Source organism: Thamnophis elegans, chromosome 7 (assembly GCF_009769535.1).
Source record: "Thamnophis elegans isolate rThaEle1 chromosome 7, rThaEle1.pri, whole genome shotgun sequence".
Taxonomy (NCBI): Eukaryota; Metazoa; Chordata; class Lepidosauria; order Squamata; family Colubridae; genus Thamnophis; species Thamnophis elegans.
In genome coordinates this window covers 37,525,584-37,541,687 of record NC_045547.1, presented here as the reverse complement: position 1 = coordinate 37,541,687, position 16,104 = coordinate 37,525,584, and the positions used below count along the sequence as shown (strand labels likewise).

General features: G+C 37.1%; 2 protein-coding genes across 4 annotated transcripts in view; one reads left to right on the top strand and one right to left on the bottom strand.

Moving 5' to 3' along the window:
* Nucleotides 1-9,193, top strand: part of ELK3 (ETS transcription factor ELK3) — a 51,595-nt gene extending 42,402 nt beyond the window's left edge. For both annotated transcript variants that reach the window (XM_032220743.1, XM_032220742.1), the window contains exons 4-5: nucleotides 383-505; nucleotides 7,729-9,193. In XM_032220743.1, the coding sequence (XP_032076634.1) occupies nucleotides 383-505; nucleotides 7,729-7,827 (222 nt within the window). In that variant the 3' untranslated portion in view covers nucleotides 7,828-9,193. The remainder of the gene's footprint in view (nucleotides 1-382; nucleotides 506-7,728) is intronic.
* Nucleotides 9,194-10,579: 1,386 nt separating this feature from the next.
* The window catches only part of CDK17 (cyclin dependent kinase 17), a 76,219-nt gene continuing 70,694 nt past the window's right edge, over nucleotides 10,580-16,104 (bottom strand). For both annotated transcript variants that reach the window (XM_032220739.1, XM_032220740.1), the window contains exons 16-17: nucleotides 15,588-15,665; nucleotides 10,580-14,874 (exon numbers count right to left, since the gene is read on the bottom strand). In XM_032220739.1, the coding sequence (XP_032076630.1) occupies nucleotides 14,837-14,874; nucleotides 15,588-15,665 (116 nt within the window). In that variant the 3' untranslated portion in view covers nucleotides 10,580-14,836. The remainder of the gene's footprint in view (nucleotides 14,875-15,587; nucleotides 15,666-16,104) is intronic.

Here is a 16,104-nt window from a genome sequence, read left to right as displayed (position 1 = left end):
AGGAAACAACTAGACAGTGTTCCATCAGAAGCAGTGATGGGTTTCAAAAATTTTTGGAACCTCTTCTGTAGGTGTGGCCTGCTTTCCGGGTCCACTGGTGGAACCTCTTCTAACCAGTTTGGTAGATTTGACGAACCGGTTCTACCGAATAGGTGCGAACTGGTAGGAACCCACCTCTGATCAGAACTGATGCAGGAATGCGAAAAATAAAACAGTATATTAGAATATGATTCTACACATCCCATTCAAAATGTGTATTAGAAACTGGGATGTAAGCAATACTGAAGAAGCTATGATAAAAGTGGGAAAGTTAATGGCATGCCAGCCTCATTATGGCAATGTTTATCAACAGACGACTAAGCTAGTGTGTTTTGTCTTGTAGACTCCAAATGGGTTACTGTTGACCCCGAGTCCACTGCTTTCTAGCATTCACTTTTGGAGCAGCCTCAGTCCTATTGCTCCCTTGAGTCCTGCCAGACTGCAAGGACCAAACACCTTGTTCCAGGTAAGTTTGTGCATGTAGTCTCAGACGAATCTGTGACATTGGGAACAAAAACAGATATAGGAAATATGTAACAGTTACACCCTTTGCTAAAGAAAGAAGATCTTCAGCATTAGGATGAGACACATTATAAACTGTATTTATTCAATGTTTAGAAACCATATGTAACTTCTCTGAAATCAGGAGACAAGGACATCAGTGCTGCAGTAAAAATGGCTCTGGTCCAAAATTGTTCATTATATTGCTGGTAAATGGATTAGGAGCTAATCTGCTGATAATATAGTGTACACATCTGAGTACTTTCCTGATAAAACATCAGTTGCAATATTTCATTGTAAATGAGATAAAAAAAATTGTTAACAATTTTAGTACATAATGAAATCTATGAAAAAGACCACAAAGAATTTTGATGATTGCTCAGAAGGTTAGTAGGCCATGTCTGAAACTGAAATCTTTCAGTAACAGGCATTGAACCTTGTATTAGAAAAGCTACTATCAATCTCAAGGATGTGACAGCTATATGGGTCCAAGGCACGCTCTCTTAATCTCTTATCAAAAAAGAGAAAAGTGTCAGTGTAAAACTATATCTACACATGAATTTGCCCTCTTGGGTGTACTTGACTGATATGAGGAAAACAGAAAACATAAGCAGCTTTGACTAACATTAAGGGTTCCTAAAAGTGATAAAGGGATTCTGGATCTGTTTTAGCAAGCAAATGTCCCTGGCTGTTGCAGGGTTGCAAGAAAGGCCAAGGTCACATCTCTGTCAGAGGATGTGTGAATGAGTCCACAGGGATTTAACTGACCTCCATGAAAATAAGATGTGGTTTACTCTGATGGGTGAATGTACCCACCACAGTGTAAAAACAATAAACTCACCCAGTCAATTACCTTGTCTGATTAGGGACAAGACATTTAATAGAGAGTAGTGCCACCTGCAGCGGATGATCAAAAGGTTCAAGATGGAGTTCATCCCCATGGATCCATACAGTGCCGATGCACATTCAAGAGGGGCACTTTAACTGCATTTCCATGACTGCCATCTTGATTTTTTAGACTGTCCCCTGTAGATGAGAGTGATGGAAAGATAGGGCAGAAGTGATAGAAACAGAGCAGTGACAGTGTCCCAGCTTGTGGCAGCTGTGGTTCTCTAACACAGTTGCCCATTTGTTCAAAGCTTCTTTTCTCACGTGATACCAGTAAGCAGGAATTAATAATTAGTCTGGAGAGCTGTTGACTGAATTAACTACTATGGCAACCAAGACCCTAAAAATTAATTGGATTAAATAAAAAAAAAACCAGTTGGTCGTGGATTTTCTTCCCTATAGCAATTGAGAAGCTTTTTTGGATTGAGGTACCAAAGCTTTAGCAGAAGTAGACTGTTTCTTTTATGGTGATTTGTTCTCTGAAGAGAAAATTGCAGAGAAAGCAGTAGAGGGAAAATCAATATTATATTAATATTTTCCAAAATGAAATATGACTACAAGAGTTTTAAGCCTTCCCCTCTTCATACAATGCTTGAAAAATTAAATAACGTATAATCTACCCAGATAACCTTATTTAATTAGCAGTGGGTAAGTGCTCTGAAATGTAAATTCATCCACCCTGGTGAACGAGGAAAAGGAGATCCATGTTTCCACCACCCTTAGAACTTGCTTTGCTCAGTCTACGGTAGTCCTCAATTTACAACCACAATTGAGCCCAAAATTTCTGTTGCTAAGTGAGACATTTGTTAAGTGAGTTTTGCTCCATTTTACGACCTTTCTGTCCAGTAAACCACTGCAGGTGTTTAAGTTAGTAACATGATTGTGAAGTGAATCTAGCTTCCCATTGACTTTTCTTGTCAGAAGTTTGCAAAAGGGGATCATGTGACTCCAGGACACTGCAATTGTCATAAATATGAGTCAGTTGCCAAGTGTCTGAATTTTGATCACATGACCATGGGGATGCTGCAATGGTTGTAAGTGTGAAAAATAGTCGTAAGTCACTTTTTACAGTGTTGTTGCAACTTTGAACTGTCACTGAATGAACTGTTGTAAGTTGACAACTACCTGTCCATGCTTGGCTTTCCAAGGGGAAGTGACAAATGGTATTGCTTCCCATCATCTGCTCCTTCAACTTTATCCCTGAATTCTTCTCAAAAATGGTGTACTGCTGTTTCCAAAAGCAAAGACATGTAATTTTGTCACAGACGCTACCTGCTTGAATCAATTTCTTTTGAGTTGACGTACAGGTAGAACTACTTTTGTTTCCCAGTATAGTGAGTAGAAGTGATTCTGCAACAGCCAACTGACGTCAGTGGTTCAGGGTAATTGGCAGAGCCTCTGCAGATTGTAATTAACTCATTCTGGATCTAAAAGTTTGCTGTGTCATTAGGATAATGAAAGACTTGTTGAGAGCTGCAGTTTACCAAGCAACAAAGGTAGAATTAATAGCAAGGAAATACAGCTGAAATTCATCAACACCTTATGCACACTTCTCCATTTGAATCTATGCAGTTAATTGTTTGCTTAGTATTTATAGCTGCACTGAATGACTTGAGGGAAACCCCCTAGAATCCTAGGCCCAAAAGCAAAAGGAGATCTTCTAAAGAGCCAACTCTCCAACATAGCATGTCAAATACAAAGCTTGGATGAGTCAAGGGATAGACAAATTGTGGCAATTGACAAAATTGTTAGTTGGCTCAGCAAGTAAGCTCCATCTTACTGGGCAGATCTCTGCAATGAATCAGAGCCCTTTATTTTGTTTGTAAATGGAATTTGGGGTGTCTTTTAAATGAGTTGCTAGAGATGCATTTCTTGGGTTTCCAGAAGTGACACTTTTGCCCATGGAACACTATAGTATATTATCTGTGGGTTATACATGTGGATGGATTAAAATTGTGTACAGCCATTTATTTTTAGACTGTAGCTCACTCCTTGCTTTTAAAATAGGACAGAAAATCAGAACAGCAAGAGCCACTGGAGAGTCCAAAATATTCTAAAGGTGATATTTGTTACAGAAAAGAGATGTGATAAATATTCAACAGCATTCCCTGTTTTATTGTTTAAGAAATTGATGTAAGGGTGAAAAAGTTAGGCTGCAGTTATTATGCAACCGCTGCTTCTTCTGTAATGCAAAGTTCATGCTTAAATATTGAGGAACTGACATAGAAAAGCATGTTCATCTTGAGTAGAGTGATAATTCAGAATGGCGGTATTTAATAATCTGTTTTCCCCTATGTAAAACTTAGTTATACACTATGTCATACACAATGTGTTCTAATGCTGCAATGAATTTTAATAGAACTATTACACTAACTCTATGGCACTCTGACAAATATTCGCTTTGCTTATTGTTTAAATATTTTTCTATTACATTTACATTTTTCCATAATATAATGGCAAAGTGGACAATTTATATAATATAAATTGGGTGTATATATTTTAAGTGTTATAGGAGCACTTTCTGAAAAAAAAAGAGTTAATTTTCTTGTTCGTGTTAAGAGTCTTTCCCATACAATACAGACAAAAATGTCAAAGCTGTGAAATTATGGCTTGTGCTGCTTCATACTGCAAACAAGTATGAAGCTGAATGTTACACCTTGTAAAGAATTTGTCAAGTGTAGCAAATGAGCATCTGCAGACTCCAGAATGTTAACTAAAACCCAGTAATTTACAAATTAGGCCTCAATTTATCCCACCTTCAATCTGGGAGCATCTGGGAGAGTCTAATTCCCAGCTGCTCATAGCTTGTGGCTGTTGAGCAGCATAGAAGCCAAAATAAGTCAGTTTTTCAGTTCCAAGACTCCTAATAAAATTTTGGGCAGAGAACTTTGAACCATGTCAACAGAACAGCCTCAGAAACTTTGCATTAAGCTATCATGCCTTGGTTTATCAGAACAAGGACATTAAAAAGGAGGAATACAAAATACAGAGTGTTCTTACTAATAAAGGAGAATATTTGTAGGTCACGGTTGATACAAGGGTTTTTTGGTGCTTTCTGAACTTGCTTGTTTTCTTGCAGATGTTTCATTATTCTAACTAGGTAACAGCATCAGTGCTAGTCATCTTAAGAGTTATCTTAGCTATGTGATCTTTTGCATCCTTCTTGAAGATATGTTCCAGTAGCTCCACTACAAACAGCTTTTGATAGCCAAATTCAAGTTACAGTTTAGAGGTAGTTCGTTCAGAAACATCCTGGCTTTGATTTAGTTCCCACAATAGCTCTGGACAGAATTGTGCTTCCACTGGAAAAGAATGTCCATGACTTGGTGGGAGTGTGTTATGGCTCTTGCTAGAGCAAATGAAGGCTAGAACCTTTGTTCAGTTCTGGTTGATGTGCCAGTTATAGTCCTTACTGGATCAAAAAGCTGTTGTAGATAAGAATTTTGTAACGTGCTATATGTGGGGTGCTTTTGAGACTGACTCACAGCAATAAAGGAAGAACGCAATGATTAGGCTGCTGGTAGGCAAGTACAACTTAATATTTATTCTTAAACTGCTCTATTGATTGCATAAACCAATTTAAGCCCAATTTAAACTGTTGGTCATGACCTGTAAAGTCTTACATGGTGTGGCGCAGGGCATTTGAAATTGTTTTTTTTTTTTGAGGGGGACAATCTTTGTCTATAGTAGACTTACGTCACTGGAATACCTTGTCTCCAATTTAGTTCTTAGTCCTTTTCTTGATAACCTTCTTGAAATCTATGAAAAACATCTTATTTGGGCTTTTAATGAGTAGTGTTGACCCAAGCTACTACAGTATTTTTAAAGTTTATTTTGTTGTCTGTTTTTATGCTCTAAACCAGTGATGGCGAACCTATGACACGCGTGTCAGTGCTGACACGCGTAGCCATTTCGGGTGACACGCACATGCTCCCCAAACTTGTTTCAGCGGCAGCTCTCAGCCTGGGCGGCAGCGTCACGCAGGCTGTGGAAGGAGGAGGAGGAGGGAACCAACCAAAGAGAGGCTTTTACCGGGTCTGCGCCCCACAGCCAGGATCGTCCTTGCGCCTCAAGCCGCGTTTCTTCCTGCAAAGCCCTTCGGGCAACCCGAGAGTTCCGCTTGCGCCAGAAGGGCTTTGCAGGAAGAAACGTGGCTTGAGGCGCCAGGACGGTCCTGGCTGTGGGGCGCAGACTCGGTAAAAGCTCTCTTTGGTTCCCTCCTCCTCCCCCTCCTTCCACAGCCTGTGTGACGCTGCCGCCCAGGCTGAGAGCTGACGCTGCCGCTGCTGCACAACTGAGGGAGGGAGAGGGAAAGCAGAGGTAGCCTCAAATTCCACCGTTGGGACAGGGGAAAGGGCTTGTCCCTCAAGAGTGGGGGGGGATAGAGGTGGGAAGAAGGGGCCCGGCCTGTCCCCAGCGCCCCCCACAGACGGATTACGGATCGAACGCTTCTCTCTCTGCAGCCTTTTTCTGCAAGTCCCAGCTACTCAGCGGGGCGTCATCATTTCCGGGGGGTTGCAGTTTTCCAGCTCAGATATCAGGATCCGCCGGGATTAAGTGGGAGAAAACGCCGCTGGCCGAGCGGAACAAACACATCCAAAGGTTAATCTTATTTTACGAAAACACAACTTCCAAAAGTCGATCGTGGCCTCCGTCAAGAAGCTCTTCCCCCACTCCCCACCCATTCTGGGGTCTTGGTGTCCCTCGGCTAAGATCCACCCCGGAAAGCAGAACGGGGGCAGCCCTCCTGTAATTCTGGCTGGGTTAAAGAGCAGGGATGGAGGAGCCATATCACACCTTCATTCAAAGGGTGGGGAGGGGGAGGCCCGATAAAGTCCCTCCCTTGGGGTGTCTGAAGTCCCAGCTGAAGCAGCCGAAGGAAAAAGGATAAGCATCCGTCGCTGCCCAATGGCGCTTGGGGTAACCCCGCTGGGCAGAGCCAGTCGAGGCTCATCCTGCAAATGAGGGTTTCCTTTGGGGAGGGCCAGGTGGTTTCAAGCACCCCAAACAGCCAATCTCTCTCTCTCCGTCCCCCTTCCTTTGCTCCTGGGGCTGCAGAACTTTCCATGGGCTCAACAGTAATTGAGTAAAATTCTAAGCCACTGCAGTAGCTGCTTTTTGGTTTTATTTTTTTTAATATTTATCAGTCTCTCTTTTAGTTGAAGAGTTGAAGTCCACAAGGCTTAAAGCTGTCAGGTTTGAAGACCCCTGGGTTTTTTTTCCTAAAGGGTTAGGGGTGCAAGGTTCTTGTAACTTGACAGCTTTAAGACTTGCACGCTTCAATGCCAGAGTTTCTGAGCCAACATTTTGGTTGCTAAGCAGGACCGTTGGTAAGTGATACTGATAATAATATCAAGGGCAACATACGAAATCGACTGATGAACAAAGAAGTTACTAAGCAGCTATGTTAAATAATTTGTTTTTGGTTTATTAAATACAATTATATTGCAATTATATATTTTTGTAGTTTAAACTATAAATTGCGCAAAATTATGTTTTTGTCGAAGTGACACACAACGCGAGTTATGCTCGATTTTTTGCCGATTTTTGACACACGACGCCAAAAAGGTTGCCCATCACTGCTCTAAACTGTTCTGAATCATGGGCCTGAGGTGATATACAAGCAATTTAAATAAATTTAAATAATTTAAATTATTAAATTTTAATCAATTAAAAACATTAGTTATTATGGGGATTATTTGATTTTATTAGGCATTCATTATTGTCTTGAAGATTATAATGTCTCGCAGAACATATGGACATTTTTGCATTGTAATTATTTTCAATTTTATTATTTCTATGATTTTTTAAAAATCATATTCTGATTGCCAAAATAAAACAATGTGCACTCTATTCATCAGTTTTATTGAGATGGTCTTACTCTTACAGATTCACATACTTCTTTCCCAACCCAATGTTACATACAAACCTGCCGTTCTGTCATTTACTTTAACTTTAATTCATTTACAAAAAAAATGTTGAACCTCAGATTGATACTGATTCATTTTAGAATAAAATGAAAAAGTGTTAGCTTACTCTAAAATCACAAGCAAGTTTTCACTTGCGTTTCCTCCCACCCCCAAAGGAATATGTCACAAATATCTGCTTTTCATGAATGCCTTTTTCTGAACCATCTCATATTCAGCCAATCCAAAATGTTTAACTTTGATCTTTTAAAAATTATTTTACTTGTACCTGCTGCAATCAGAAGTCTCTATGTAGCATTAAAAATAATGTTTGAGAGCTCACACATAGATAGAATGCGAATATCAGTGACATTTTTCTTTGCTTTTTTTACAGTTTCCAACTCTGCTAAATGGTCACATCCCAATGCAAATTCCCAGCTTGGATGGAGCCTCTTCTCCAGTTCTCCTTTCTCCAAATGCTCATAAATCCTGATGTCTCAGCAAACTGGGGACTCACTAAAAAACTGGATTTGACACAGCCATTCTGATGGGTTTCATTTTTCTGGTAAAGCCAGGAGGACATGATGAAACTCTTTTACTATGGTTTGCACTTTCCATTACACAGATGACCTACTTGTATGGTGTTTATTTAGCATTTTTATACAGTGAGGGGGTTTTTTGTATAAGAAATCTTTTGTGCATTAAAACAACTTATAATTTTTATATCCTGCTCTCCAAGTGTTGAACACTGTTAATGAAGTTATCTTTCTTAATCCATTTCTAAACAATATGTAAAGGATGTGAAATGTTTTACTTCTGTACTTCTGCGTATAATGCATCCTGCTTGTATAAACTATAACCGGCTGTGCCTTCTTTTGCATAATGTTATATAAATGATTTATATATTTTCCAGTATTAAGATTAAGGTTGGAAAGAACCAAGTATTGAACACTTTTCTCCCCATCCTAGTATTTCAGTATTCCCCTTTACAGTCAGCCATGTGGTGCAGCATATTCATGTAATTTTGAATTAAGCGCTTTCCAAATATATAAAGAATATTTTTGTTTACTTCCTGAACTGACAAGCCGCAATATTTTGGCCTGTGGTTAAGAATAGAACACTATTTAGATATTAGTGCTTGAATTCTTCTGAAATAGTAATATGGTCTTAAAATACTTGCAACTTATATTAGGGGCATTTTTTTAAAATTGGAGGGAATAGTCTTATTCAGTGCCACTATCTTTGTGTATAAAGCTGATTTTTAAGAGATGTCAATCTAAAATTTATTTCTATGAATAAGTAAAATTCTCACATGCTTCTTATCAGGGACGGAGAAAAAGTGTCTCCAGGGGTGCATGGACCAAGGCTTTAAGACTTCAACATTTTTGATTTTTCAAAAAAATATTTTAGTAATGCTTACAAAAATGAAAGTCTAAATAGATGACAGGTGCCTCTCCATAATTGGGAAATAAATACCATATTACCATATTATGAATAATTTTTCAGTGATTTTTCTCTCCTCTCCCGCAACTCACTTCGTACTAACCTTATATTGAATATTGTGATTTAAAAAATATCGAGATTCTTTATTTCATCAGGCTAGAATTCTGAAAGTAGAAAAGAGTTTGCCACTTCCTAGAGCAGTGGTTCTCAACCTTCCTAATGCCGCGACCCTTTAATACAGTTCCTCATGTTGTGGTGACTCCCAACCATAAAATTGGTGTCTCTGTTCCTAAGACCATCGAAAATACATGTTTTCTGATGGACTTAGGCGACCCCTATGAAAGGGTCGTTCGACCCCCAAAGGGGTCCCGACGCACAGGTTGAGAACCACTATTCTAGAGTATCATGACTGGTTCCCTGATGATGAAACACAAAACAAAGTAAAACTGAATAAATGTGGGTGGTGGTGGTGAAGGGTATTGTTTCTTAGCTGTAAATGGAAAGATATCTTGTACATGCATATTAACAATATTTAAACAAAACACATTCATTTTAAGAAGTCAGATTTATGTTTCAAAATCAATGTGAAAATAATCTCCCTGTGTGCTCCAGCTTTGGCAAAAATGACAGATCCTTGTGTACATTTTGAAGTTAAAAATATGAAGCAAAAATTAATACAGCTGATTTTCACTTCACATTCTGTCTCCCAAAATTTACTTTCCTTCTTCTAGAGAACAAGTTTCTGCTGCTTGGAGAAACCACTGATTTCCCAGGCTTTTTACTTGATTAGTATTCTATCACATTTTCTATCATATGCTCTCTATCTCCTTCTTGGCAAGGAAGCATTGCAAAATGTCAATTTAACACACACTATATATGGAAAACATTTTCACTGCCAAAAATATTCTGTGTCATGCACAGAATCCTGCTAGATTTTCCAGGGAATATTTGGACCCCAGTTCTTTTATGCATACTGATTCAAAATACTGATCAAAGCATATCCTACATTGCTTACATCCTTTCTTAAAACTTCTGAAATATATAGCCTACATTCACTTCAAACACACTGTTACGCTGCATAATACAGGGTTCGGATAGCCCTCAACTTACAACCATTCATTTAGTGACCGCTCAAAGTTACAATGGCACTGAAACAAATGACTTACGACTGCTGTGGTCTTCCTGTGGTCAAATTTGGGCACTTGGCAACTGGCATGTATTTATGACAATTGCTGTCCTGTGGTCATGTGATCATTTGTAATCTTTAAATCTGGCTTCCAATAAGCAAAATCATGTGCAGAAACCAATTTGTTTAATGACCACATGATTCACTTAACAGCTGCAGTGCTTTGCTTTTAACAACTGTAGCAAAAAAGTTGTAAAATAAGGCACAACTCACTTAACAACTGCCACTTAGCAACAGAAATTTTGAGCTCAATTGTGGTCATAAATTGAAGAATACCTGTATATAGCTATTATAACTTGGAAACAAATGTAACACTTACATTTTTAAATTTAATAAAATAACTTCAAAAGTTTTAAGAGCGAAATATACACCTTTTCTGATTACGCAACAGAAGCTTATCTTAAAATCATTTATTTTGGCTGAAAAAAAATAGAATAGATTGGTGTGCTAGAAGCATTTGTAAACATTCAAATCTATGCACATTAAAATCATGAAAGAAAACTGTTCTAAACTTTGCCTAAAACAGGGGTTAAACAACTTTAGAATGGTTTTTGGCGTGGGATAAATAACATGTAACATTAACAGTGCAGTACTGTATCCTTTGATTTATGGGGTTTTTACATTAAAAGTAGGATTGTGTTCTTCCCATTTGAAGAACATGCAGAACACTATTATTTGGCTACTTTTAATAATCACATGCAGAAGTGAGATGAAATTTAAGCTGAAGAAAAGTTTATATCAGATGGTATATTTCAGGTGGTGTAATATTTTTTTGCCAATCATCAGGAAGCTGTGAGACTATGAGGTCATCAGTAATATACTGTAACCTTTATATTGTAAAAGCCAGAACATGTACATCCATAAGCTACATATTCAGAGCCATATTTCTTTAACTCATTTCCTTAAATGCAAATTAAAGGCTAGTAAGTAGCTAATAGATGCTTGATGTCTAAGTGCCCCTAAATGCTGTATCTAACCCCTTCTTCTCTGTCTAAATCTCATGTGTCTTAATTAGTCCATAGTGAACTACAAAAGTAAGCCTTTCCTACTAATACCCAGATTAGTCAGATCATTGCTTCTATAATTCTTGGCTAGCATACTACATTTAGGCATAGTAAGGCCCCAGATTGAGAAAGATTGGTTTAACTGTTTAGTTGAATATTTAGCAAGCCAATTAACAGCAATGCTCTCTCTATATGTTTTTGCATACTTATATTGTGAGATGCTGAAGATACTACAATAGAAAGATAAACATCATGGCTGCAAATGCACTTCTGCATTTTCATAGATAGCGTCTGTGGCAAACACATACGTGAATTACCTGTTGACTCTTTAAAGTTACAAATGTTTTAATGTGTTTGCTGTGTAAAAAATAAAGTATACCAAGCAATCAAGTTTACTGGATAATGGTGTGAAGTTCTAACTGCTTCAGTCAAGAAATTATTCACAGATACACAGGGAACAGACATTTATGCATTAATGTGGGTGTTGTTTAACACAGCTGTATCAACAAATGTATTGCATTAAAAGCTGGAACTCTTATTTTTTCTTGATAATAATGAAACTTATTCTGAAATATAAACTCTAATTATAAATAAAAGGGATGATCCTTCTTCTGTTGCCCAATCCATGAGATTTGCTCCTACAAGACATACCCAAATATGTTTTATTTGTTCACAACAGTTTCCAAACAAAAGTTTTAAATGGACCACTGTTAACACGTACTGTACATCTGCTCTACCAAGTGAGATACTTCATAAGATACTCATATTTGCATACAATCCTTTTGAAGTACAATTGACTAAAGGTACCAACAAAATATCTATTAAGCCAGATTTTCCTCCAGATCACTGCAAGTACAACTTTTAACTGGCACTGCATTACTGGCTAGGAATACCCGGGATTTGTAGTCCAGTATGTTTAAAGGATGCCAAGAAGAAAAAATGCTGTGAAAAATCCTGATTTCCAACATAAATACCATTTAAGCTTGAAAAGTTCTTTAATTATTTTCATTCACATTTTACATATGTAAACATTGAAATAGCTTAAAGATGTTTATTTAAACCAACCTCACAGAGCTGTTGTGAGGATATTTAACGGGGAGAAAAAGATTGCATACATTTCTAGTAGCATTAATGAGAATAACATTGAGTCCAGCTGGTGAGACACTCAGATTTATAGATTAGAAATTTGCAATAAATTCTTAAATAACAAATGTAACATTTGGTAATGTTATGTATATTTCAATTATTTTTCTATTGGCTATAAAGACCTTTTTTGTAGTTTATCTGTTCTATTTGTAAGCATTTAACATTTAACCCCTATGTGTTAGAATTTCTGGTAAAAACTTCACTAAATTCTGAGAGCTGGATTCAAAGTTCTCTTGCTGACGGAATGTGGAAGAAATTTTTGCCAATGTTTCCTCTTTCAGAGAGGGAGGGAGGGAGGGGGGGGATGCTGTAGACAATGAAGGGATTTTTCTAAATAGCATGGTAGGTGGTGAAGAACTGTAAGGAAAATAATGAAATGGAATCTCAATTCCTTCTTTGTGCAAAGTCGAAAAAATGGATGTGTATATCAGAATTGCAAATAGATCAAGTCTTTCAAACTGTAATAATGCTTTGTTCAAATAGGAGAAATAGCCACAATTCTGCTGAATAAACGGCAATTTCTGAGTTCCTTCAAGAGTTTAAAAATCCTGTTTCTTCCTTCCATTCCTGCTATGCCCAATTCAACTGATGTCTTACTGGTTTGTCAAGCAGCAGTTTTCTAGCTGAATCTGGGAAGTTGAATTTAAACATTGTTTCCAAACAATAGTATATTCCAACCTTATACAGAAAACACATATATCTTCTGGGTACTTTCGTAAAACTAAATTACATCTGCCAGCTAGTTTTTGTGCAGATTTCACTGGATTAGCTGGTCAGTTTAAAAATGCATAATACACGGTGGAAAAGTTTCAAGCTTCAAGGGAAGCCATCTTTTAAAAAATAGGATTTATTGTTTTTCCTGAAAAGTGACAGGAAAGTTTTCTTCAATTCAATGATTTTGGCAAGCTTCAGGAAGGTGAGGGATTCAGGATTTCAAGAAGGTGGGAGAAATGCAATTTTTTCTTAAAGCTGCATGGTGAGATGCAACAGAATATCTGAACACTACTGAAGATTTCGATATAATATTTATACTTTCAAAAGTACAGCATTAATACAGGTCCATCTGTTAGAAATAAACAGCAATTGGTTAGCTCTACTGGGCTTCGTTAAGTGTAAAACCAGTTTACAAATGCTGAAAAGCAGCAGTGGTCCAATAGTCACCATTTCACATAAATTTGTCTTCTTTTCCAGAAAAAAGTTCTCAAATTAATTTTACTATTATAATAATAAAACATTAAGAAAACATTCCAAAACATGCCACAATTACTATTCACAAATAAAGTTAAAGAAACATACAAAATCTTTCACTTAATACTGTTAAATAACAATAATCAATTACAAGATTTCCTGAACAGAAATGGTAGGACCCCTGAATGTTTTACAGTGAACATCAGGAAAAAAAATTAAGTTATCTAGGAATATTTTTCATGATACATCAGCCAAAGATTTACATAACCATTTCAAAATATACTAATAAAGATTTACAGCCTCTGGAAGATGCACTAAACGAAGAAGTTCCAAAAGGTGAACACAAATGCTGAAAAATACTGTTCCTATCACCAGGAGGTACTTATGATACTCACTGAGATACATAAGCTTAGTAGTACTGTAATATGATGACTTAATTTCAATAAACAGGTAACGCCTACAACCTTTAAAACCCTCCAAGTTCTCATACTCTAGGACAGTGTTTCTCAACCTTGGCAACTTGAAGTCCTGTGGACTTCAACTTGTCAAGGTTGAGAAACACTGCTCTAGGAAGCCTGCATAATAAAGTGATAGATTCTTTATTGTGGACTTGCATTCTTTAGTGGCTTTCCAATGAACACGTGGTCATGAAACAGCCACCAAAGCAGGTGGCAATTAGAGAATTGAGCTGGGATGCTTCACACCCACAGTTTGTTTTGAATCACTGGAACGTTTTGGGAAATATCAATATCAAAAATATTCTAACAGTCTATTAGAAAAAGTTAAGAGAAGGGAGATAATAGTTAAGTGTCACATATAGGTGGTTTATCATTTCTGATATAAGCAAAATAAGAGATCTGGAACCTGATCCATATAATTTTTCATCAATTTGAACTGATATCTGTACTACTAAGTGCTTTAAAAAGGTATTTGGTAGCATTCTAAGTACTTCATATCTAATGTTAAATAAGAAATTTACAGGCCAAGAACTAGAGAGTGTTAAAGTAAATAGTAACTATAGTCAAGAAAGCTGTGTTTACATTCCAGGAAAAATTGCAGTTAAAGAAAAAACAAGATATAAAACTGCAGCAATAATTCATGAAGAGAAACAAGGCATTCACATAGCATATACAGTAAACCCATTGCAACTCTTTCAGGCATTCGGCTCTTAACTATACAGACAGTAGTTTTTTTAGCAGCAATGATTACACAATAAATAATGCACTGTGTTTCTCAGTCCTGCACAAAAATTGCAGCTACTGTTACATTAACAGTTGTAACCTACTGGATCTAATGGTGGTGGAGACCTTAAAATGTACAAAAATTTGTCACATTGTGACAACAAATACATATATATATATATTTACATATATATATTAAAAAAAAATAACCAGTAGGTCCGAAATAAAAAGACTGCACTGTGAGGAGGACAGTGTAGACAAACAGATTTCAAGTCCACCAGGGAAGAATTGCCTTTAAACCAGAGTCCTTGATGGAGGTAAAACCAGTCTTGGCTTGAAACAGTACTGCCTGCCTCAGAAAAGCATGCTTTGTCTTCTGTTCTTCCCATGTCCTAGAACATAAAAACATGTATTTTGTTAAGAGATTAAGGTGATGTTTCAGTATACATACTGATACACATCATATCAAGCAGATTTAGAAAGGAACTGGCAGTTTCTGTGAGCATTATATTTAAAGCAATCGTCTCATGGAGAGAACAAGTTTGGTCCAGTGGTTAAGGTATCAGGCTAGAAACTGGGAGACCATGAATTTTAGTCCTGCCTTAGTCATTAAAGTCGGCTGGGTGATCTTGGGCCAGTCGCTTTCTCTCTTATATTCTCTCCAACTCATCTCACGGGGAATGTTGTGGGGCAAATAGGTGGAGGAAAGTGCACTGGTTATGTCTACTACCTTGACTAAAAATAATAAAGGTGGGATACAAATGAGCAAATCTATGCTTAGTCACACATGCTAAATTACAGTATAGTTTGGTTCTGGCTTAGCATGATGTTTGAATTCAGCCACTGTGGTTTGGAAATTTCCCATATATGGCTTAATAGTATTTGTGAATCATTGTGGCTTAACAACCTGCATCTTAAATGAATCAAAGCGTCGTATGAGGAATGGCTCCAGTCATTCACAGAATGTACCTGAATACATCAGCATAAGATGCAACAGTGCCAAGCTACTTAATAGTGCTTTTTTATATGATCCACAAGACCATAGATATTAATTGTTCTACCTCATGTAACCCTGAGAAAGAACTGCAAATATGACTTTACATACCTGTCTCTGGATAAGTGGAATTTCGAAAGCCTGGATCTTTTTGGAGCTGAATTTCTTTCAAAGTGAATATTGATACACCTGAAACAATATATGTAGTGACTTTTTTCTCCCAAATAAGTGTCTCTGTTTCAAAAATATATTTAGGATCAAAATAAAACTTTATCAAACAATATTTATAGAATGCTCAAATCTGAATAATCCTGAAGGATTTACAGGAACTACAGCAAAGAAGAAGAAAATGGTATTTTCCTTTCCTGTCATCATCCCAACTTCCAATCCCAGCTGGACAAAAGCAGGAAAAGCTAAGAACCCGTCTAAATTTGATTTGAACCTGATATTGGGTATCAATAAAGGTCTTTCAGATGAAAGATACAAAGTTAATTACTGCTAGTTTAAACACAACCTAACTCAAATGGATACTTTTGATTCAATGTAATTCTTAGAAAGATTCTTAATTTTCTGAGCAAGTAGAATAAACTTCCTCAAAACCAGATGCCCAGGTCATATCAAAGGTGCA